At 35.0% G+C, this 26,277-nt stretch overlaps 1 protein-coding gene and 1 long non-coding RNA gene across 15 annotated transcripts in view; one reads left to right on the top strand and one right to left on the bottom strand.

Moving 5' to 3' along the window:
* robo1 (roundabout, axon guidance receptor, homolog 1 (Drosophila)) overlaps positions 1–26,277 on the top strand; it is a 545,238-nt gene that overhangs the window by 501,207 nt on the left and 17,754 nt on the right. For 12 of the 14 annotated variants that reach the window (XM_073922742.1, XM_073922741.1, NM_001365167.1 and 9 more), the window contains 8 exon segments: positions 4,194–4,220; positions 9,211–9,253; positions 13,768–13,922; positions 16,078–16,452; positions 18,764–18,874; positions 21,755–21,890; positions 21,967–22,206; positions 24,568–25,046. In XM_073922742.1, coding sequence (XP_073778843.1) covers positions 4,194–4,220; positions 9,211–9,253; positions 13,768–13,922; positions 16,078–16,452; positions 18,764–18,874; positions 21,755–21,890; positions 21,967–22,206; positions 24,568–25,046 — 1,566 coding nt within the window. 14 annotated transcript variants of the gene reach the window in all.
* LOC137487784 (uncharacterized) overlaps positions 20,071–26,277 on the bottom strand; it is a 54,343-nt gene continuing 48,136 nt past the window's right edge. Inside the window, exon 7 of the long non-coding RNA XR_011006512.2 lies at positions 20,071–25,040. This is a non-coding gene — a long non-coding RNA (uncharacterized lncRNA). The remainder of the gene's footprint in view (positions 25,041–26,277) is intronic.

Here is a 26,277-nt window from a genome sequence, read left to right as displayed (position 1 = left end):
TGGAACCAAGTTTGTCTGGTGTTGAAATCTTATGAAATTGCTTTTTGTCATGGTTTTTTCTCAGCAGTGTGTTTGTGAATGTATGGACAGCCTGGATTAGATGGCATTATTGCAAATGATAAACCTAATAAATATTTACTTTTTAAATAATTAAATACTATTTATAAGTATAGAATAAGAATAACACAATTTGTTTTATTATTATATATATAATAATATTATATATAAAATATATAAATATATGTCAAATAGTTTTCCAGCACAATTTTAATATAATTGTTTGTTCTGTAGCCAACTTAAAAATAAAATTATTATTTATATATATATATATATATATATATATATATATATATATATGTGTGTATTTATTTTTTTTTTTTATTAATTAGTTAAAACTGCTTTTATTCGAGGAAAATTTTAATAAATAAGACTTTCTTCAAAAGAAAAAAATACATTGGATATACTGTGAATTCTGTGATTTTATAGGAAAGATCCTTGCTCTTTTATCATCATCACTTGGGAAAAATTTTAAGTAAAATAACCTAATTTCACAATTATCAAATATTAAAATATCAAATAATAGTATTACAACGACATAAAAAAATGTAGATGTAGATTTTTTATAAAAAAAAAACCTATATATATATATATATATATATATATATATATATATATATATATATATATATATATATATATATATATATATATATATATTTAATAATACTTATACTAATAATACAGTATATTAAATTAGACGTTTATTACTGTACAATTTAAATTAAATGTCATTATAATACATTTAGTAATAATCTTGCAGACAAAAAAAATGTAGCCCCAATCTGCATATAATAATATAAAATTTCAATATAAACTTATACAATGTAACTACAAAGATTCAAGCTTTAAATAGGAAAATGATCAAAACTGGAGTGAGATGCTAATGGTCAAATTCAATTCAATGATCTATGCATAAATAATAATAATTCCTTACATTTATATAGCACTTTTCTGGACACTCAAAGCGCTTATGAAAGCGAATTTCCTTATCCACCACCAGTGTGCAACATTCACCTAGTTCTAGATAAAGCAATGGCAACCACATTGCGCCAGACCGCACACCACACACCAGCTGATTGGTGGAGAGGTGACAGAGTGGTAAAGCCAATTTTGATACGGGGATGGTTCGGAGGCCATGATGGACAGTGGGCAAATACTCTTCTTTATTTGATTTTTAACAGAGACCACAGAGAGTCAGCACCTCAGTTTAATGGTTCATTTGAAAGACAGTGCTCACTGAGCAGTATAGAGTCCCCTTCACTATACTGGCGCATTAAGACTCAGACCACAGGTTGAGCGCCCCCTGCTGGTTTCCAGCAGCAACATGGCTTTCCCATGTGGTCCCCCATCCAGGTACTGACCGGGTGCAGCCCTGCTTAGCTTTAGCAGGAGACCATGTGGGAGTTGCAGAGAGCTAGCTGCTGGCATAAAAGTGCTCCCACCAGAACCGAAGATTAGCTGAATGGGTTAAAAAAAATAAATAAAAATATATATTAATAAAACTCGTAATAGGACTCTGTTTCCCTAAAAAAAAGTGTAGTGTTCCTTCTAATACAGCGATCATCCCCAGACCTCTGAGATGTGACTTATTTGTGGTCCATCAAATGCTCTTTTTCCACATGCTGCATTTTGGGCCTGTTGTGCCTCAATCTACTCCTGCTTCAAAAAGCCTTCTTGCATACAGGATAAAATCATCAAAAGCGGCTCAATCTATTAGACTGATCTCTCTCTGCTCTGCCAACAAGCAGCCGATAAACGTGGCATTTGGAAAGGACGGCGCGCCTGACAATTTTAAAGGTTGTTTTGCGGTAAATACGTGAAGATGAGAAGGTGAAGACAGCGGGTGTTGAATTGTGATGTATCCATGTAAACGCTGCCAAAAAAAACAATCCTGACGGCGTCCTGCACAGACACTTTCATGTTTGTGATGGGCTGTTTATTATGAATTCAGAGCTCATATCTCTCGCATTGATTCAGACGTGTTCATCTGCTTATTGGAGCCTTTGATCAACATGAAAGTAACTAGATTTCAGATCAGACTGAGGGCATGTGTTATAATAGAATTAAGTCCAAGTTAATAAAGTTGCCGGTAAGAAAGCAGCCTGACATCAATGCTTGCCATCTGATGGCGATTGTCGGGTGGAATAAATAAATATATATATATATATATATATATATATATATATATATATATATATATATATATATATATATAGTTGCAAGCAAAATTATCAACCCTCCTGTGAAATATTTCTCAATTGATATTTATTGGAAAAATGACATTTTCACAGTATTGATGATAATATTTTGTCTTCTGAGAAAGTCTTGTTTGTTTTTATTTTGGCTAGAATAAGATATTTATTTTTTATTTTTTACTTATTTACACTTTATATATATGTTACAATATAATTAAATGAATATATAATTATTATGTAATTAATTAATAAAATATTTAAAATTACTCTTATTTTGTTGCTAGCCATCTGATGTCTAGGTTAATTTAAACAAATAATAATAATAATAATAATAATAATAATAATAAATGTGTTTTAATTTTAATAAATAATATATTATATAATAAAAATGTAAACTGATTACATTCATTTATTATTATTATTTAAATTTATACTTTTACATTTCATTATATTTATGTAACAATGTAATTAATTGTTTAATTAAATAATTAAAATGTTTTAAATAACTCTTATTTTGTTGCTAGTCATCTGATATTATTTTATATAATAGCAATAACAATATTAATATTAAATTATTCATGTGTTTAAATAAATAGTATATTATATACTAAATTGTTTAAGTATTTAATACATTATTTTTTTTACATTTCATTATATTTAAGTAACAGTATAATTAATTGCATAATTGTTAAAATAATTAATTAAAATGTTTTAAATGACCCTTTTTTTGTTTCTAGCCGTCTGATATTACACGTCAGGGTTAATTTAAACAATTAACAACAACAACAACAATAAAAATAATGTGTTTTAATTTTAATAAGTAATATATGTTTTATATTATACAAAATAAAATTGTTTAATAATTAAATACGTTTATTTTTTTCATTATTATGATTATTAAGAAGAACAATGTGATGTTTCATTATATTGACATGACACTTGGTGTTATATTCATAGAACAATTCCATTACTATTTAATGATATGAATTCATATGAATTATTTTGTATTATATTAGACATGCAATGCTTATGGAAATTACAATTTTTTGGGAATTCTGTTGTTGTTGTTGTTTTTTTTTGCATCTGGATTAATTTGTATTCATTACTTATAATAATGGTATATATATATACACCAATGAATTACTTTTAAATCATTTTTAGATTTTGTACTTTTCAATATTGAATATGATTTTTAATAATGTTTAAATAATAAAATCGCTCATATTAATTATTGATACATACATTAGTATTGTTGTAAAGATAGATCTTACAGTAATTTAACATGATATTTTCACTTGATGGATTATAATAATATAAATAAATATATTCATTCATTCATTCTCTTTTTGGCTTAGTCCCTTTTTTAATCTGGGGTCTCCACAGTGGAATGAACCTCCAACTTATCCAGCATATGTTTTATGCAGTGGATGCCCTTCCGTCAAGCTCGAACCAGCGACCTTCTTGTTGTGAGGCGATTATGCTACCCACTGCACCACCATGGGGCCTATTCTATATATTTATATTTTATTTAAGGCACATATATCTGCAAAGTGAGCTGTTTAACATAAGCCAGTAGGCAACTACATATAAACACAATACTACAGTAACAATCTTTTTGTTGTGGTGACATTTTCTTGATATGGATATTTTCTCCTGTCTGTGATATAAATATACAATAAATCAACCCCACAACTGTAAAACCACAGTCTTCAAATGGGGAGGATGAAATCAAGTGCTTCTTTATGATGAGGTTTCAGTTGCTAACAGACTTGGAGACTGTAAAATATAATTACAAAAAACTATTCTTTTTTTCAATAACTGCTCACATGTTTAAGTTTAATGCAGAGCACTGCTATGATGAATAATAAATTTTTGAATAATAAGTGTGAAAGTGATGAATAATTAATTTGTTCTTTTTCTGTCTGTGTGTCTTTGCAGTGCCCTCCTTCACCTTCACCCCCACAGGTAATCACACTTTCCTCACAGCACATACTGAATACCCATAATGTCCACAATCCTGCCTGTCCGAGCTGGAAGCAGTACTTCACACATTATACTTCATTACTTTTAGGGGGTGTTGACTTCACTCACAACATTTCAAATAATGAACAATTCACAAAATTCAAAATGACTACTATTTACTTGAGTACATTTATGAAGTAGTATGCAACTTTTACTCTTTCAATGTTAAAAAAGTAGTAGTTATGCTATAAAAAGCAATCTGTTAATACTTAAAACAAAACTACTTTAAAAAGGTGAGTAAAGCAGCTGATTGTAAAAAGGTTTAGTTAACGAATTTAAATAAATAAATAAACAAATAAATAAATAAATAAATAAATAAATAAATAAATAAAAAATAATGTAAAAAGATGAGAAAGCCAGACAGTTTTTAAATGATTGTTTGACTTTATTTAAAGTTTTTTAAAAGAAATAGAAAAGGGTGAGTAAACAAGTTCATTTTTAAACTATAACTTTAAATTAAAATTAGAAAACCAGTTGATTTTAAAATGATTAGTTGACTTTACTTAAATGAGGATTTAATAAATGTAAAACGGTGAGTAAACCAGTTGATTTTTAAATGATTGGTTGACTTTAATTAAAAATGATTTGAAAAAAAGCAAAATAGGGTAGTAAACCAGTCGATTATGAAGGGATAAGTTGACTTTACTTAAATAAGGATTAAAAAAGGTAAAAATGTTAATAAACCAGTCAATTTTAAAACAATTAGTTGACTTAAAAGAGAGAGAGAGAGAGAGAGAGAGAGAGAGAGAGAGAGAGAGAGAGAGAGAGAGAGAAACATTGCTAAAAAAATTAGATTGAGGAAGTATAGACATAATTATACAAATAAAGTAAAAAATAAATAAAATAAATAACTTAAACCTGTCATAGCATTTCTATAGTGAAACTCTCTGATGATTTGAAGTGCTTTTATATGCCCAATTGTCACTTTGGATATAACCAACTGCTAAATGTGCAAATGTAAATGTAATTTAAACTGTTCCTGAGTTACAATGAATTTACTATTTTTCATTTAATTAATCACATTTTACAAGTGCACATTTTATATTTTATTTTAATCCATTTCATAAACATTAAATATAGTAAACATACAAACAAATGTACATGCGAGAAATAATGGTGTGCATTTTTCACAGCAATGTTCCAGCTCATTATACATATCATTTTAAAATAGTCAATTTATAGTCTACTTGAGTGTTTTTTTTTCCTGTAAACCACTCATGATATTTGCAAATTTGAAATAAATATGTTGTCATTTAAAGCTTTTTTCTCTAAAATAACAAAAAGATGTAACACAATACCAATTTTTTAACTTCAGAAGAGCTAATAAATCAAATTTGGTGGAATAACCCTGATTTACAAATCCGAACAAAGGAAAAATGGAAAAAATTAAGATAAATAAATTCTATTTTTTTTTTCTACCAATTGTCATTTTCTGCAGAAAACCATGCAGGACCAAATTTTTATTTTAAATTTGAAAGATAATATACAATTTTCATAAAAAAAAAACAACATATATATATATATATATATATATATATATATATATATATATATATATATATATATAAACACTTATATATATATATATATATATATATATATATATATATATAAACACTTTACTTAAACCAATATACAATAGATTTAAAGAGACAATTTTTAATATTTAAGTATTTATTACGTATGTTGTCAGAATACTCAAGCACATACTTGTACTTTTTATCGAATCAAATCTTCACTCCGCATATATTCACTCCATATACACTATAGTGTAAAGTTTGTGGTGTAGTGTTTCTCAGTGACTAATGAAGTGTCCCTCAAAACACCAAACAAATACCACACCAGAAGAAGTGCAGAAGTCTCGACCTACACTCTCTTCAAAAAAACACACCTCCCCACAAGAAAGAAACCCGGTTTGAGGTTTACATGGATAATCAAAGAGAACTTCAGTCGCACGGACTTGTCAGCATCAAAAAAAAAAAAAAAAAAGACAGAGAGGGAGGAAAACGCTTTAAGAGAAGAAGAGCGAGCGCGTGACTAAAGAGAGCTGTTAGAACTAGCAGAGGAGTGATCAAACGGGACGCGGTGACATCACAAAGTCTTGTGGCCAATTAGACGAAGAGAAGAACTAAAGTAGCGTGAGGATTGAACTCGGGTGACTTTTACATTCCAGAGGAAGACATTTAGACCCGTTCATTATTTCACATCTCATGCAATCTTTCCGTAAGCGCAGTTTGCTTACCTGCTTTATCAAAGAGCAGAAGAAAGAGATTTTAGTAGCGGATGCAATCAAACCGGCTTCATTTACGCAGGGATTATATCGAAATGCAAGGTTTTGTAAGAAATTACAAGGCCATCAAGATGTGCTTAGTCAATGATCTTAAGAGATAGTTCACCCAAAACTGATAATGTCCAAACAAGAAAGTTTTAAAGGAGATATTTTACCTAAAAATGTAAATTGACTCATCATTTACTCACCTCAAAGTGGTTTCATACATTTATGTCATTTTTCTGTTGAAGACAAAAGAAGATATTTAGAAAAATGTTGAAAACCTGTAACCATTGACTACATTCATATGATGTCCATAGATTAAAGATTTTTTTTAATGTTTAGTTTTGCATAAAATACTCTTAGAATAAATAAACTTCAGTTTATAAATCAATATTTGATGGAATAACCCACATTTGCAGATCACAACAAATGTTAATAATATAATATTTATTCTTTCAAGAAGTAGCCAGTAATTCACACTCATCTAATTATTGTGATTTTGACAGGGTTATTTATTCTTTTGGGAAACAAAACCACAAGCATCCACAGTGTTGATCTGAAACATTTGTGGTTTTGTGTCCTGAAGACTGTAAAATAAAATGTAATTAAAATGATTGCAGATTACTGGCTACTTCTTGAAACAAGTTATATAAAAGATCAACGCACCAAATATAGAATCTAACAATCAAAAGCATGGTGCAAACTACACTACTGTTATTATTATTCTTACCAATTGTCATTTTCTGGGGGAGAAATAGATCATATTTGTATTTGAAATTTGGAAGAAATGTTGTAATGTTGGCCAAACTTGGTCCTGGGGGGCCGGTGTCCTGCGAAGATTAGCTCAAACTTCCTTCAACACACCTCTCTGGAAGTTTCTACTAAACCTAGAAAGAGCTTGATTAAGGGTTGGAACTATAATATGCTGAATACTGGCCCGCCAGGATCGAGATTGGGCACCCCTTCATGCCATAAAATAAATAAAATAACTATTAACACTTTACTCAAACCAGTACCTAAAAATGCTGTAAATTCAGAGAGACACTTAATTCTAGTCATTTAATTAAATGTATTCTTTTTTTTCTATGGTTGAGTGTTCAAGGATATTTTTCAAACATATTTTGAAAATGTTAGAAACCTGTAACCATTGACTTCTATAGACTTTTTTTGTTCTCAAAATAAAAAAGGTGTAACACAATACAATTTTTATATCTTCAGAAGAGTTAATAAATTAATATTTGGTGGAATAACCCTGATTTTATTATATAAATGTAATACAAATATAATTACAATATTATTATTCTTACCAATTGTAATTTTCTTTGTGGGAAATGGATATTTTGATCAGAAATTTGGAAGAAATGTTTTAATACTTTCATATAATCAAATAAACAGTAATCTTTTACTCAAAGCAAAACCTAATAAATGCAGCAAATTCAGAGAGACACTTTTAAAGTGGTCATTTAATGATGTATTTATTATCAGAATGCAATCTTTTTTAAGTACTTGAATTACTCGAACAGTAACTTGAATAACTCACTATTTTCTTGCGATCAAGTACTTCTATATCTTTATAAGATTTTTCCATATCTTAAAAAAGAAGATATTTAGAAAAATGTTAGAAAATTGTAATTACTGACTTTTATATTAGTTTTTTTTTTAAACAAAAAAAAATGTGTAACTCAATACTAATGTTTAAATTTAAAAGAGTTAATAAATTAATATTTGGTGGAATAACCCTGATTTACAAATCACAGCAAATCAAATATAAATACAATATTATTATTCTTACCAGTTGTCATTTTCTTGGGGGAAATAGATCATATTTTCATTTAAAAACACAAAAGATATTTAGAAAAATGTTAGAAAATGGTAACCATTGACTTGCGTATTAGAGTTACTTCTATATATATATATATATAATGTGTAACACAATTCAATTCTAATGTTTAAATTCAGAAGAGTTAATACATTAATATTTTGTGGAATAACTGATTTAATATTCTTTCAATTGTTATTTTCTGGGGTGGAAATGTTATTTATATTAGAAATTTATAAGAAATTTTGTAATACCTTCATGTAATAAAATACACATTTTACTCTAACTTAGTGGTCTTTTTTCAGTTTAATCACATTTTTGTCAATGAGTATATTATCAGAATGCAATCATCTGACAAGTTCTCACTATTTTCTGTTTTTAAAATTTTCTGTAACCATTGACTTCTATAGTACTAAAACAAATACTTTGTAAGTCAGTTGTTACAGGTGTCAAACATTTTTCAAAATAACTTTGTATTCAAACTCAAACAGATTTGTGATGTGAATGTAGTAAATAACAGAATTTTTAATTTTGGGTGAACTATCCCTTTAAGTCTACACTGTAAAACCCAAAAAGTTAAGGTAACGCAAACCATTTGAGGAAACCGATTGTAACAAACCGTTTCAGTTCAGAACTTAATCAGTTTAAGTTGAAATAAATGAGGTATTTAAATAACTCGTTACCTTCAAAACTGAGTTCAAAACTCTTTTCAAATGAGCAGAAGTAAATGTCAGTCAATATTAAGTTCACTACGCTCATTTCATTTGATAAAGTTGACTGTTGGGGTTTACACTGTTTGAAAGATAGAGGGAATATTTATTACTGTTTTCTTTCCTCTACAGTGGCCTATCAGAGAGGCGGAGAGGCCGTCAGCAGTGCAGGAAGGTGAGATCATCTTTAAAAAATATATGCATTCTGTTATTTAGCATGTTAAAATACTCAAGTTCATATTAAATCTGAAGCCAACAATGTCCATGATGTGCACTGTAGTGTGCTTTCACTTTACGGACACTAGGGGGCATTTTTGTCTTAGTTAAGACACCTTTAGGGGCTTGCACATAAAAACAGAGCCCCTGCAGATCCGAGATGAGACAAAAGCCCTTCAATTCTTCCCTGCCAATGCAATAATTTCCCACCATTTCATTTGCATTGGAACATGCAGTTGTGCACAAGTGTAATCGTTGTCCTTGCTCGAACAGTTGCCTTTTATGTCGTCCAGCTTTTCATCGAGCAGGTCTTTGCCCTTGCCTAAAGGAAAACTTTAAGCCTTTTTTGAAGCTAAAAGAGCCTGTTAGAAAAAAAAAAAAAAAAAAAAACTGAAGAAGGAGACAGACCCCGCTGCAGGGAAACCACACCAGCCGGAAGTTTACTTTGAAGCATCGCATTGAAGATTCATCGCACAAATTCTTTCTTTGATGTTCTTTTTGTTTCTTTGATAAGCATGCCTTTAAAAAACTCTTTATTTCTTGGAATCATTTTAATGTGACCTTCTTTTATGAAATAGCTGATTATGTTAAGCTAGTGTTATATTATTAGATGTGACCATAGACCACAAAACCAGTCAGAAGTGTCGGTTTCCATTCATTCCACTGATGTTTGGCTTGTTGGGATAGGATCATATATGACTGACATACAACTATTGGATAATCTGTAATCTGAGAGTGCAAAAAAATATTCAGAAAATCACATTTAAAGTTAAATGAAGTGCTTTACAATGCACATTACTAATGATAGATTACACAATTCTTTAAATATAGAAATTATGTTTCCCAGTGATGGGTTGCGGTTGGAAGGGCATCCGCTAAATGATTAAGCCGAAAAGAAAATGAATGAATGAATGAAATTATGCAATGAAAGTGTATGGGTGCTTCCCAGAGATGGGTTGCAGCTGGAAGGGCATTCGCTGCATAAAACATATGCTGGATAAGTTGGCGGTTCATTCCGCTGTGGCGACCCCTGATAAACAAAGGGTCTAAGCCAAAAAGAAAATGAATGAATGATATGTTTTTACATTGTAAGATGCTTTCAGAGGGATTAGGATGACTGCCTGTGTGTAAGAGATCGTATCGTTTCTCCAAATTATTAAATTGTAAGTTCTAGGCACATCGGGTCTGACTGTCTATGTGTGAAGTTAGGGCTGGAAGATTTGGCCTAAAATCAAAATCTCGATTAATTGAACATTTTAACTCGATTACGATTAATAAATGATTATTTGATCTGTACAATTTTATTTAAACAAAATTGTATTTATTAGTTTTTTTGCCCTCATAGTTCACTGAAAAGTTTTGCCGTCTAAAGGCATCTGGCGCAGCTTCCAATCATCGTCAATGTAGTGCAAAGTAAGGCTCAACAATGAGTCCACATAGGGAAAGTAATTTAAAAAAATCATCCTGATTTGATCGATTATATGTTCTGAATGCCGATTTCGATTACATTTTGATTAATTGCCTAGCCCTATGTAAAATGCAGTATCCTGTCTTTAAAGTAATGCATATTGTAAGTTCCAGGCATGGCTAACAAATGGCCGGGGGATACTTAAAAATAAAACCTGGAAACAAGATTGGCAAGAACCGGAAACAAATTTTTTCTACTGAACGCGTATTGGCTTTTTTTTATTTATTTTTTTATTTATTTTTTTTTTTACTAACAAGCACTGCCCCTAACTGTGTATTGGCTTTTTTTTTTTTTTTTTTTTTTTTTTTTTTTTTTTTACTAACAAGCACTGCCCCTAACTGTGTATTTAACTAAGTTCCAGGCTGTAGTAGTGTAGATATTTTGATGAACGGCACAGTGACGGCGACTTCCCATTAAAGCAGTGGTTCTCAACCTAACTGTGGACAGGTCAACGCTTACAATTTGACCAGGGAATGGGGTTGTGTGGGGGTGTTTTGTAGGTTGTAGGTTGCTAGGCGATCATCAAACGTTTTCTCAGAGCATGACAAGCTGGCAAAACATTGCTGTAACTCTGATACAAGTTTTATTTATGGAGAAAATTACAAAGCCCTGCAGTGTTTGAGTGTTCTGTGTTTGTCTGGGATAACTAGTCTTACCGAAATTTGGGCGCTTAAGTGACCGAGATGTAACCGAGAGAATACGGTAATTTTTCAAAATAAAAGATTTCTAAAATAAAAGATCGTTCAGACTCAGATAATAAATAAAACGGAAATAATGAATGATTTCTTGTGCGGCCTGGTATCATTTGATGCATGAACCGGTATCAGTCTGCCGCTCGATGGTTGAGGACCACTGGATTAAAGGATTTTGCTTTGAAGATACCTGTAATTTCTCCTGCTTTATCTTTTCTTCAATTCAAAACACTAATAAAACATTTTTTGTTATATTTACAGTTTTATATTTATAGTTTTGATGTATTTACAGTAGTAAATTTCCAAAAGTATCTTCATACAACATGATATTTGCCTAATATTCTAATGATGTTTGGCATAAAAGAAAAATTGATAATGTTCACCCATACAATGCATGCAACATAATACTGGTTTTGTGCTCCGGGAACACATCTTGTATTTACATTTCTGACTTTAACTGTAAGATCTGATGGATATAGTTGCTGTGGCTCTGTGTATATTCATATTTGGAGCATTCTAGAGCTCCTCAGATCATGGTGATTGACTGTGACACACTGGCATGCGCTGAGAGCTCCAAGCTCTTCCTTTAGTGACGGCTCGGTTCATTCGTGTTTTTCTTTCCCAGGCTGGAGCAGCAATGTTCTCCAGCTCGTGGGTAATCCACACGGAGATCTAATGGTCACGAGGCCTTGGGGAAAAACGGTGTCATCAGCTATAAGCAAGTCAAGCAAATGCAATCCATTTAGCACAGATACAGCCTAATGCCATGAGAGATGCTCTGGGAGAGAAGAAGATGGGACAGGCTTTCTGATTAAAGCCATTTGTGCACCACCAGACAGAACTGATTCCTCTTTGTGTGCCATTGGTCAAACTCTAAAACTCACACCATTGGATGTTCTAAATTGACTCAATTGACTTATTTTGCCATATAAAGCCTGGTTCACACTACAATTTTTAGCGACCCTAAAAGATTGTAGCTTGTCAGACTGCATAAACGTGATCCTCATGTTACACTGTAAGTCAATCAAGACATGCTGAACATAGACACGGAAGAAAACTCAAGAGTTTTATATCATCCATCTGCGACACTTTCATCAAACCCATGTTATGAAATGAAACCTCACAGCAAACATGAACGATTTGAAGTGGTCGTTTTGCCCATAGTGTGCCTCAATAATAAAACCAGAAAAGCTGTTTTGGCATTTCCTGTGGTGGTTTGAAGTTGTGGCGCTGACTGGGTCATCAGATTCTGCTCTCCTATTGATTCTTGGTTTGACGCGTGTCACAGCCAGAACTCCATCTGAGGGGGATCACAACGGCCATTAAGCAGGTGTTGGTAAACCAACAAATAAAGTCCACAGGTTTAAATCTAGGATTACAGATATCTTTTAGGATTTCCCAAATTTTACCAACTAAAAGCTGAAATTGCCCCGTGTGAGCAGGGCTTGCACTTGCCATGCTGAGGAAGTAAAGATTGTCCTTTCTTCATCTATTCTATTGTATATCCACTTAAAACAGTCCCGAAATGAGGGCGGTTCATGATTTTGTCTTTTAGGAGCCAATTGAATAGTTGGAAAATGGGTGTTGCTAACAAAATAAAAGATTATTGATGAAGGAAGAGCAGAAATCAGACACACACTGATAGCCCCTCCCAAAGGGCATTCCATGTGACCAGAAGTGAAGAACAGTTGTTTTGAGGGGCCAGGAAAGGTTATGATATTTCATCAAAGATTCTGAGGGCAAATACCGGCGGCTAGCTCTCTGCAACTCTCACTGGGTCCAAATGCCCCAGTATAGTGATGGGAACTCTATACTGCTCAGTCTTTCGGACTGTTAAACCGAGGTCCCGACTCTGTGGTCGTTAAAAATCCCAGGATGTCCTCTGAAAAAGAGTAGGGGTTTAACCCCGGCATCCTGGCCAAATCTGCCCACTGGCCTCAGTCCATCATGCCCTCCTAACCCTCCCCATATCATAATTGGCATATCATCACTCTGTCTCCTCTCCCCCAATCGGCTAGTGTGTGGTGTGCGTGGATGAGGAGATTCTCCATTGTGTAAAGTGCTTTGAGTGCTCAGAAAAGCGCTATATAAATGTAAGGAATTATTAATATTAATTAAAATACATTACATACATTTTTACAAAACAATGAAGGGCACAGATACATTGTATATAACAAGCACTACTACTACTGCTACAAATAAGAAGAGTTGTTTTCATTCTGACTTTAAGACTGTAAATCAGATCACTGGTCATGCACATGCATGTATTGTTTCTCTGTTAGCAATAAATCATGGTGTGTCTGTGTTTTCCAGGCCGGGTTTGTTGAATATAGGTGAACCAGCTACACAGCCCTGGCTTGCGGACACCTGGCCCAACAGCTGCTCCAATCACAATGACTGCACTATTAACTGCTGCACCGGCAGCAATGGAAACAGCGACAGCAACCTGGCAACTTACAGCCGCCCAGGTGAGTGTGTGTGTGTGCGCGCATGTGTCTGTGGTGATCTAGTTGTTATAGTAGTGTAAAGATATAATACTGCACTCTTATAAAGATAGTGCGAAACATGTAATCGCAGACTTCTGTAAGAGTAAGATTTCGGATTTCTGTTTTCTTTTACAGTAAATCATTTAGAAAGATATTTGATCCAAACATGATTTCTGAAATAGTTTGTTCTTCCAAATGAAGAAAGGACTTGCTAATGACTAGCTAAACGTATCTTATTACGATTAATGTGACTTGACGTGTTTTGTTTAATTTAAAGCAGTCGTTAACCATTAAACGTGTACATTTCCCCATTATTCTTCCCTATTTATAAATCTCAATGAAGTTTGGGGTTGTTGATTTCCACTGGCGTTTCCAACTTGGAAGAAGTAGCATTCAAACTTTCCAGGTTGAGTGGAACGCAACTTAAGTATCGTGTCCTTCCTTTGACACACAATGGTGTGTGTGATTTGTTGGAACGTCGTGGTTTTAGGATAAATAAAAAAAAGCAGGCGATATTGAAAAGGCCCTGCAGGCTGTATTCCAGCTAATCCAATCAGCCGCCTGATTTCCATACTGCCGTTCGAACCTTTTAAAGCAGTTTCTCTAAGTGCTCGCTTATTCAGAAAACCAGGAGTAGTTACAGAGGTCAAAACAGACCTGAGAGAGAAAGAGAAGGAGTGATGGAGCACCTCCAGGTGGCTTTATTTCAGGAGTCAGCAAGTTACTTTACGAACAAAGGAACGCCAGGTTGACTCGCGAGTCCAAAGAGACGCACACACTCAAAGTGACAAAGTGGTGTTAATATACACAGTCACCCAGTTTTCACAAAGCAAGTCTTAGTTTGGACAGCGGTGTCACTGTTGGTTCATTTAGTGTTATTTAAACGTCACTTCACGAGCTGTTTTGTTCTCAGATATCAGCTGCTGTGACTAAGCCGTTGGCTAAGAGCATTTCATTCATAACAGCACCCTTAAATGCATCCAATCCTTTTTAAAAAAAAACGTCTTTCTATTGAATTGAAGAAATTAGCCGCCATATTCATTGGGTAGACCTGAGGATTAGGCTTTGTGTGACCATCCCGAGAAGGCTTTGCTTTACACCTTTCATATTGGTTTATTTGGAGTGTGTTTTCACTAACAGATTTTTATCCATGTCGCCTTCATCAAAGCAGGAATGACGGATGAACGTTGAGTGATTCTCACAGCATGACGATTTAAAAGCTTGACACCCATTTGCCTGGTTTGCCAAATACTAAAAAATCTCCAGGATATTAACCGGATCAGTACCCACAGGGCTTCTCTGGAAAGACGACTTAGTTTGTCTCATTCCATGGAATCTTTTATCATTGATACGTCAACCTTTGAAGTGCAGAGCCGTTGCTTCTTAGGGAAACACGAGCTGCGCTCCAAATCCATCCAATGGCAGGCTGCGGTATTTACGCGCCAAGCTTCTCGCTCAGATCCCAGGGAGGATTTGAATATTTTATGAGCCGAGGAAAATTGGATCTGTCAGAGGATGGTCTTTTACAGCGTTCCTCGTTTTGGCGGCTTTTGATTCGGACGTGTTGGAACATCCTGCTTGATGAGCTGGGATGCCTTTCTCGCGGCAGCTCCAGAGACTCAAAGTGACACGCTTGGCTTGTGCCTTGGTCGAGAGAGAAGCTGCAGGCAAGAAGATTGTACGGCGTCAGGGATTTTGGCGGAATGAGTGTTATTTTAGTATTTCGAGTATTCCACATTGCCTTCTTCGAAATTTCTGAAAACATCACTAGCATGGGCACAAAACTAATTAGCATATGCACTACCAGTCAGTTTGCAGTCTTAGCTTTACATTACATTTAAAACGTTCTCTATGAAAGAATCCTAGAAGTCAAATGTATCACAGTTTCAGTGACACTATGAAGCAAGACTACATGTTTTCAGCACTGCTAATTATAAGAATTGTTATTAATGAACATAAACAAACCTTACTGTTTCCCAACTTTTCACTGGATTAAAACCATCCTAGTGAGTTTCTAAACATCCCTCCTGTTAAAAGCACTCTTGATACATCCAAACTACAGTATATTAGAATCAAGATATATCCGTAATCAAGTCCTTTGGCTTCCAAAATGTCTTACTCCTCTTCTATCATCCAGCCGACTGCATCGCCAACTACAGCAACCAGATGGACAACAAGGCCACCAACCTGCTGGCTCCAGATACTGGGCTTTACAGCGACGTTGACCTTTCAAACAAGATCAACGAGATGAAGACCTTCAACAGCCCCAACCTGAAGGACGGGCGTTTTATGGGGCCTGGTGGTCAACCCACACCCTACGCCACCACTCAGCTCATTCAATCCAGCCTGGCCAACAACAACATGAACAGCAGCAGTGGCGGAAGCGGAGGAGGAAGCGCTGACTTTAATGAGAAGCAGAGCTGGAAGAGCAGCCAGGGAACACCTCAGAAACAGGCCGACATCAACACACCACTGCAGTATAACGTCATGGAACAAAACAAACTCAACAAGGGTGAGTTTTTATGGATTTCCTCGCAGTCCCTGAAAACTAGGGATGCACCGAAATGAAAAGTCTGGATGCACTTGGCCAAAAACTAAAACCGAAAATGGTTTGTTATAATTAATTTATAGTTAAGTCTTTAGATTGAACTCCATAACCTAGATTATACTGATTTAATGAAACAGAAGCCAATAAAATAACCACATTTGTGACACCGGACTACAAAACCAGTCTTATGTTGCACAGGCAGTAGCCAAAAATACATTGTATGGGTCAAAATGATTGTTTTTTAATGCCAAAATAGTTAGAATATTAAGAAGACCATGTTCTATGAAGGTATTTGGTCAAATTTCTACTCTAAATATATTAAAACAAAATGTTGTGATTATTAATGTGCATTGCTAAACAATTTATTTAGGCAGCTTTAAAAGGAATTGTTTTTCATAGATGTTAAAATATTTTTATCCCTGCCAAATATTGCCCTCTCCTAATAATCCATACATCAATGGAAACTTATTTATTTAGGTTTAATGCAATCTATAAATCTCAATTTCCTAAAATTGACACTTATTTGGGGTCTAAGGTTGCACGATACTGGAATTCGGCACTAATCGATAGTTAAATTTTAGAAATGTCCATTTCCTGCTAACATTTAAGTGCTGTCGAGTTCTTAAACAGCGCTGATTTGCTGTTGTGTTCATGTGCTCAACAGAAATGACTGTGATTGGTTGTGAAGGTCATCAGTTCACCAAACTCACCGCTGTTTACTGAGGGTAACCACAGAAACAGGGACACTGGAGCATTTTAAAGCGCTGATTCATCAGTGGATGGCTCGTGTGTCAGCTTATAGACTAACCAGCTGATCGACGTGACTTTGAAACACTCCATTATCCCTTTATCTGTTGTTAAATTCAGTAAACAATGGTGAGTTCAATAAACTGATGACCACTGACAATAACAGTCATTTCTGTAATAAAGATGAAACTTTCACGGCCAATCACAGTCATTCTGTAATTCAACGTGCTCAAATGTTAGCGAGAAATGGACGTTTTTACAACTACAGTATCGATTGGTACCGAATTCCAGTAGCGTGACAACCCTAGTTGCATCTTATTGACATTGAATGAATCGAAAAGCTTTTGTTTACCAGCGTTGTCATGACAGCACAATGGCAATATTGCAAGCAGCAGGAACAAGTATACTACTTAACAATGTCCTGTCGGCGCATTATTAGACTGGACATTGCTTTTCCAGTAAGGATGTGTGGTTCACGCATTGGCAGATAGAACTAAGTGGAATATTAAGCTATTTTGAACTTTTGAGTTGATCTTCTGTGCCTGCATGACAGGATGTAAAAAAATGGCCTTTAGATAGTGAATTGAAATGAATGGTTATATAGAGCAGTGGTTTCCGCGTCTGGTACAAAGTGTCCACAGTAGTGGGATACTAAAACCAGTGTGTTGGAAAGTGCAGCACAGCATAACCCTTTTTTAAACTTAAATTTTCACCTATTTTTCTTTTGTGGACGACAACGGACAATGCCATTTTCAGACGATAATAAATTTGGTGCATTCCGTATCAAAATTTGGGTGTAAACTCGTGCCATGTTTTTCTCGGTGCATCATCAGATTGCTGCGCCTCTTGTCTTGTGGTTCTGATGTCTCCTCATATTTAACTATAATAAAGCGTTACATGATTTTGATTCTCAATAGCCTCTCTGGCACCTTCACATGTGGCTCTTTCACTTTTTATCTCCTTTTTTTTTATTTGTCACGGCTGCTCGTGTTGCTTATATCTGTAATTCAACTCTACGTTCTGCTAGTAAACTCTATCCATATTTATAGCTGTTGTTTTACTGTTTGGATGGGGATGAAGGTAAAGAGGAGGCTGTGGAAGTGTCGGATGTCTCCGAACAGTGTGAAGCCAGAGATCTTAGATTACTGTACAAATAAGGGGGGAATGTAACTCAAGCTCAAAGCTATCCATTATCCGCCACTTCATATTGTGCCACTGAAAAGGTCATTGTGTTTGCTTTTTGACTCGACTTGCATGAATCTAACTGTGTGTGGGTGTGATATTTCACACTTGCTAGACAATTGAAACCAGTCAACAACAAGTCATAACAGCTTATGAGTGAAACCCTTTTTGTAACCTTTTACCATTTGATTGTCTGATGTTCCACTCTGAAGCATCCTCTTATAACGTGTCTGCTTTTATAAGAGCTTTCATTTGTCTGATGCACAATATAATGTTTTTCAGTAACTTTGGCATGTGCGTGTAATAAAAAATGAAAACTCAAAACCTATCAACTGTAACCCCTTAGACCACTACCGAGGTGAGGGTCCCATCTCAGTCACCATCCCTTATAACCAGGCCCAGGACGTCCTCACAGGAGAAACCTACAGCAGCTCGGACAGAGGGAGCAGCACCTCTGGTAAGTTCCGTTCATCAAACCATCATCAGATATGATCATTTTTTAAGGCTGATTGAGAAAAAAAAAAAAAAAAAAAAAAAAAATATATATATATATATATATATATATATATATATATATATATATATATATATATATATATATATATATATGGGGTCACAAACTATCAATTCCTTCACTGTTTTTAACTTTTTACTGAATTGTAGCATGTAAATGTCCTATGGTGTGAGATAGCAAACATTAAGACAAACAACTCTTAATGATATACAAATAGTGAGAGAGCGATTTATCTTCATTATTGGACACTATTTTCATAAATTGCTATTTAATTTCTATGAAAATATGAATAATATTTATTTTTTCTTTGTGACTTGTCAGATTTGTTAGGGTTAGAGTGGTGTTGCACCAATGGATAACTAAACTTAATTGTATAGTGGAACCAAAAAAGTTAAGTATGTAAAACATTCAGAGACCAAAACAAACCATGTGCACGTCATGGGCTTCACAGGGGGCTTTGGTCACATGGTCTTAAATGGAGTCCTTCAACTAATTACATTTTCTGTGGATGTGGTGAATAATCAATAATATTTATAGGAAATATTCAAATTTAAATGTAAAGAAATTAATTTAACATATAGTGTCTCACCAGGGGACATGATTTTCAGTCGCAAATTGTATAAATCCCATATTATTTTAAAAATATATGCATTAAAAATATTAGGCTTAAAGTATTTATAAATGATTTTTGAGGATGTTGATATTTGTAAGAGTTGTAATTGATTAACCTATGCTTGAGTTAGTCACCCATACACACCAGTTTTGGAATTAGGCTTACAAATGTAAAATATTCATAATAATAATAAAAAAACATAAAAATAAAGTTTTTATAACTAAAGCTCAATGGAAAACAGAGATGTTTAACTATTTACTGCATTATAAAAACACTGATTACATTTAATTGTGTCATGTGACAGTGAAAATGCAACATCACATTAACGAACCATATCTGTCTGTTATCTATCCCAGTGGTCCCCAACCTTTTTATCACAGAGAACCGGTTCAATGCTCGACTTTTTTTTATTGCGGATTGAGGGGTGGGTAGTGTGGGATAGGATGGGCAATGGAGGGGGGGTCAATGGTTTAAAAGTTGCTTGGCGACCATCATCCATATTCTAAAACAAATGACGAAACATTGCTGTCACTCTGATACAAGTTTTATTTACGGAGAGAAATACAAAGCACTGCAGTGTTTGAGTGTTCTGTGTTTGTCTGGGATAACTAGTCTGCAGAAATGTGTATATTCCATACAAGCTGAAGCTGAACGGTCAGTTCTTGTCACATTCATACGTGTACGGTGCGTTTGAGGTATTCAGTCTGCTGGGTGCATCTGGAAGGCGCGAGCGCATCATGCCGCATGCACATGCAAGCCATGCACCTCAATTGAAATAATGAACGTGTGTGAACTCTAGAAAAGACGTGATATGTGAACAGCCCCTAAAAGGCCTTCATCATTTGCGATCTCAACTGATTTGTTGACAAATGGCTAGCGCATTAATTACGTGGCAGTTTGGGGTTCTTTCCCCTTAGCCAAGAAACGTTCCAAAGAGGTCTGTTTCTAACTCATTTTGCAGCTTGTGGGTTAAATTTGGACGCTCAAGTGACCGAGATGTAACCTAGAGAATACGGGCATTTTTAAAATAAAAGAATTGTTCAAATAAAAGATGGTTCAGACTCACATAATGAATAAAACTGAAATAATGAAGGATTTCTTGTGTGGCTCGGTACCAATATCGTTCCTCGATCCTGGTGGTTGAGGACCACTGATCTATCATGCTTTCGTCCACTCATTCAAATCAACCGGCCAACAAATGTCCTATAAATCCTTCAGCTGTAGTCTGTGGTTGTGATTTACCCATTATTCCATTTTTTCTCTCTCACCATTTCCATTATTTCTGAGCCTTTTCATCACTTTAAGAGGCACTGAATCATATGCAAAACAGGACATTTTCAAATCGTTCTCTCATTGTGGAGAAACTCCGGGGAACAAAGAGAAACATTTACGTCCGAATGAAAGCGTGTGATTCTTACTCATGATTTCGCATATCTAAAAACACGCCAGCAACAATCACTCGCTCAGTCCTTATTCGTGTAGTTAAAACCATGTTCCCTGCAGACTTTCTAAGGTCTGCCGCATTTTCCTGGGATGTTTCTGATTTAGAGGATATCTCCCCCCTTCTCTTTTTTTGCGATTCGCCACACCGTCATTAATTACTCCAGCTTTCATCCATCCGACTCAAAGAAAGGGGGGATAATGTTGTCAGAAAGCCGGTGTTTGTTGCGGGACAAAGATAAATGAGGCCCATTCTGTGCCGTATGCAAGGCTGCCGGCGTAATGCATTGTATCTATTTTTACATTGTATTTGAAGTTCAGGTAATTAAAGAGAGGGTCTGGGTGCGTGGAGGTCCTCACAGCTCATTGGCTCTGAATTTTAATTCCTTTCTGTTAATTGGCCTCCAATGTTTCTCTTTTTAAATGCTCTCTCTACCTCTCCTCTGGGCAATGGAGAGTGTTAGTTTTGAAAAATGACTCATTTTTTTTGATGGAGAGCGCGACGTTAATTACAAATAGAGAGATAATGCGCATAAGCGTTTTACAGCGCATAAATTATGGTGTGGGTGTCATTAATGTTGCTTCTCCTGAGTGTAAAAATGCCATTTGTTTCAAGCTCTGCAAACAAACTAACAGAAGAAGAAATGAACCAGAGCTTATTAAAGCGTTTTAGTCTGCGATCAAATTAATTTAAGAGATACGGTTGCTGCTATAGCTGTGTTTGTCACACACTGTGCATTCATCTATTTATTCTCTTTCTTGCTTTACAGGAAGTCAAGGGCAGAAAAAGGGTGGACGAACAACTAAACAAGCCAAACAGAATCCAATGAATTGGACTGAACTGTTGCCTCCTCCTCCGGTTAATCCGCCGCCATGTCAAGAATACACCCTGGTGATGGACGACAGGTGAGCCCAACACACACAGCCCACACATTTCTCCAGTTTTTCAGAGTGATCCTGCAATCTTTTCTTCTCTCTTCAGTTACGACACAGACCTGCAGTGCCCTTTGCCGCCGTCTCGGATGTATCTGCAACCTGACGAGTTGGAAGAGGAGGAGGACGAGGTGGAGCTGGAGCGTGGACCTACACCTCCTGTACGGGGAGCTGCTTCTTCACCTGCTGCCGTGTCCTACAGCCACCAGTCCACCGCAACCCTAACCCCGTCCCCTCAGGAGGAGATGCATCCCATGCTGCAGGACAACCCTGATCTACATGAGCGCAGGTACACCAGCCTAAAGATGGAGTTTTGCTGTAATTTTCCTACATGGTACCACTAGGTAGAGCCCACTTTTCCACATTATAGAGTACCTAGTACCTGTTCATTTCACATGATCATCCAGGTTGTAAGACGATACTAAAATGTGGCGTGTAACACTGCAGATTTCTGATTGGCCATAATAGCTGTATTAATTTCGTCAATAAAAATAAGGGCAAAAAATATTTGTTGACAAAAACTGAAACATCTAGGAAAGTTACCTAGTTCTAAAATATGAATAGTATTACAGCAACACAGTCTTAAGTCTAGACTTAAAAATAGAGAGAAGTACTCCTAATGTCCGGTGGCAGCTGGTTCCACAAACTAGAGCAGCGACTTCAAAGCCTCTATCTCCTTTCTGTTAAATCGCGACAGAGGAATTTGCAGTAAAATGTTATTTGACGACCAAAGGGACCGAGGAGTTGACTGTAGGTTAATAAATTCAGATATATAAGAAGGTGCTTGCCCATTCAGTACTTTGAAAACAATAAAATCTTGAACTGAATTCTAAAATTAACAGGAAGCCAAAGAAACTAGTGAGATATGAGCATGTTTTTTGGTGCCTGTTAAAAGTCTAGCTGCCGCAATTTGAACCAACTGCAACTGTGTCAATGATGATTGATGGAGACCAGCATATATGGAATTGCAATAATCTAGGCGAGACGTGATAAAAGCATGTATAACTTTTTCCAGAGCTTGAAAGAAAAGAATGGATTTGAGTCTGGAGATGATCCTCAGCTGATAGTAACATATGACTAGTATTTTCAGTGTTAAGGTCATTGCACACTGAATCCGAAATTTCCGTCTGTAATTTTAGCATGTTAAAAAATTAATTTGATCTCAGGTTGTGTCAATCGTATTGACACACTGCGTTCAAAACAAAACAAAAAATTCGTATCTGGTTTGTTTTCTTTCCGTTTTTCGATCTGTAAAAGCATTTTGAGGGGTGTTTTGACAGTTCAGAGCCACCGTACAAGTGAAAGGCAAAATACAGTTAGTATGTTTAACTTTCAAAAATGCGGTATAAATTCATCTCATTTGGCGACTTAGATTCTTTTGAAAACATGTTGGTGCTACTTGTCAATCAGACAACGCTTCTATGTTCGGTCTTGCTGTCAACTGCAGGAATGATTTGTTTTGAGTTTGAAACTGCAGGCGCTGAGTCAAATTTTGATACAACACCTGAGCATTGAGCACAAACACAGTGGATAATATAAAGACAGATGTGGCGAACGGTTGAAAACCGCTATGCTGGATTCAGTGACTGGCACACCTCTCCTCTCCTGCTGTTTGGTGTGTGTGTCTATACGTTTTTGGTAGTCTCTGTTCAGGATTTGTTTACGTATGAAAATGTGTAAAGTATCACAAGCAATGTATCAAAATTCCACTGATTTCCTGAAATAAAGATGGTGATAATGCACTACAGCTTTTTAAGAAAGGAGAACATTATGCAGTATTGGATGCCTAAATATGTAGCCTATTCCTCTTTCTTTTTCTACTGTAAACATAATTGAATTGACTCCAAAATGCTTTGCATTTTTTCAGAATGGATTAAATAATACGCATCAGACTCGGTGTGTAAGCTTTGTGTACCTGATGAATTTTTGGACATGAATACAGAAAAAAAAAAGACCTTTACAGTTTCCTCCAAACACTAATTATCAGCCACACCAAGTGGGCATTTATATTTCTTTCCTTATTAGTAAAAATATGTTACCCTGGACCATAAACCAAGTAATAAGGCTGAATTCTATTGTAAATTGAGATTAATACATTACCTGAAAGCTGAAAAAATGTGTGTTAGTTAGGATAAGACAATATTAGACTGAGATGAAAATATTTTAAAAAACTGGAACCTGAGGGTTAAAAAAAACATCTAAATACTGAGAAAATCTCCTGTAAAGTTCTCCAAATTAATAGCAACTCCCATTAATGATCAGATATGAAGTTTTGTATGTTTGTATGTTTCTATATTCATGAAACATGATCTTTACTTAATCTAATGATTTTGAATAAAAAAAAAAAAGTGTAATTTTGGCAATGGTTACCATACAATGGTTTATTTTTCAGCCCTTTACTGGGTTTGTGCTCCAGGGTCACATACATAAACTGTATTATTAATTAGGGCACTTAATGTATCTTGTATAAAAAGATTACTCATGTATTTCGAGTAATCTGTGTTGTAGTAATGAGTTATGAAAGGAAAAAAAATCCCCTACTATATTCTGGTGGAAAAGCAAAGCGAGTCGAGTCATACCACACAATGTAAACATGACTTTTGTTAACTATATGTGCATTTCTCACAGTTTTGCTTTATATGTGTGTTAGGAGACTGTTAGTGAGTCCACCTCCTCCACCACGACCTCTCTCTCCTCCACACACATACGGCTACATCTCCAGTCCCCTCGGCCTGGACACGGACGGCCTAGAGGAAGAGGATGATGATGAAGAAGAGGGTGACGAAACGGACGCAGAGGTAGCTCGAGTCCACCAGCACCACATGATGCACCCTCACCAGCAGCACTTGCCCCAGCAGAGGGCTCTCCTGCGGGGTCTGGAACAAACCCCGGCCTCCAGCACCTGTGACCTGGAGAGCTCTGTGACTGGGTCTATGATTAACGGATGGGGTTCGGCTTCAGAAGAGGACAACGCCTCGTCAGGCCGTTCCAGTGCAGTCAGCTCATCGGATGGATCGTTCTTTACCGATGCCGATTTCGCCCAGGCTGTGGCAGCTGCGGCTGAATATGCTGGTCTTCGAGTGGCAAAGCATCCTGGGAAAGGACATCATCAGCTTCCAGTGTCTGGAGGTATTGGAATATGTGCATATGTAATTTTTGACCAATAACCGATAATTCCTTCGATTTAAATGACAATGATATATAGGGAAGAGGTATGGGGAAACATGTCATGTTTTTTCCTGGGAATAATATTTCTAAAGGAGGTGTTGACATGGAATTGAACCAGATTTTGGTAAAAACTTAAACAATCGAAACATTAAAAAAAAAAAATATATATATATATATATATATATATATATATATATATATATATATATATATATATATATATGCTTAATAACAATGGATTGACACAAGGATAAAGTACTGAACTACTGATATAAAACATCAGCTTTTATATAAAAGGCTTTTTTTTTACAGACTTCAACAGTGTAAAAATTTTGATGGTTCTGTGGGTCTCGTTTATCCAAATCTGGTCTTCATTTTGTATTTCATATTGGATTCAAGTCAGGTGATTGGCTGGGCCATTCTACAGCTTGATTTTCTTTCTCTGAAAGCATATGACAGTTTCATTGGCTGTGTTTTGAATAAATGTCCACCCTGGTTTCATCTTCATCATCCTGCTGATGTAGATGTTGGACTGAAGTAGCTAATATTAATTTACAATGACGAAGGTCAGAGGGCTGCTGAAGAACTATTGAGAGATTTCAGCTGCTGTTCGGGCTTTCCATTCCTTTCTACACCTCACTTTCTTCATGTGTTCGATACTTTTTCCTTGCGTCATTTCTTTTTATTACACACAGCTATATTTGTAAACGATTTATATTTGTTTTCTCTGCATATATGCATTTATTTGGTTGTCATTAACATTTCAAGTCAACAGCATCTTTAGAATTGTTTTCTGAGAAAAATGGTGACGTGTTGAATACCTACTTCACTGACTGTATATGTGCTAATAAAAATATAATAATAATTTTCTGCATGAAAAACAATATGCAAACAAATATACAGAGAAATGTGATTTTTTTTACCTTAAGATCAGAAAAGTATGAACTGATCTCTGAACTTTATTAACTATTCATTTATATGGCTACTTTCATTTATATAAATAAAATCAACTGGCAAAAAAGAATGCATCCATAAAGCATCCAAGTCACCGAATATTAACCAAACTTAAGAGTAAAGTCATTTTAAAAAGCGACAGGCACCAAGCAGAGGAAATGATACATAATACACGCATTATCTGCTTAAAGATATTGACCTAATGTTGTTATTGAACTGATAATGATAATATTAAAAA

The sequence above is a fragment of the Danio rerio genome, chromosome 15 (assembly GCF_049306965.1).
Source record: "Danio rerio strain Tuebingen ecotype United States chromosome 15, GRCz12tu, whole genome shotgun sequence".
Lineage (NCBI taxonomy): Eukaryota > Metazoa > Chordata > Actinopteri > Cypriniformes > Danionidae > Danio > Danio rerio.
Note: the sequence above shows the minus strand (reverse complement) of the source record. Positions and strands in the feature narration are given on the sequence as shown.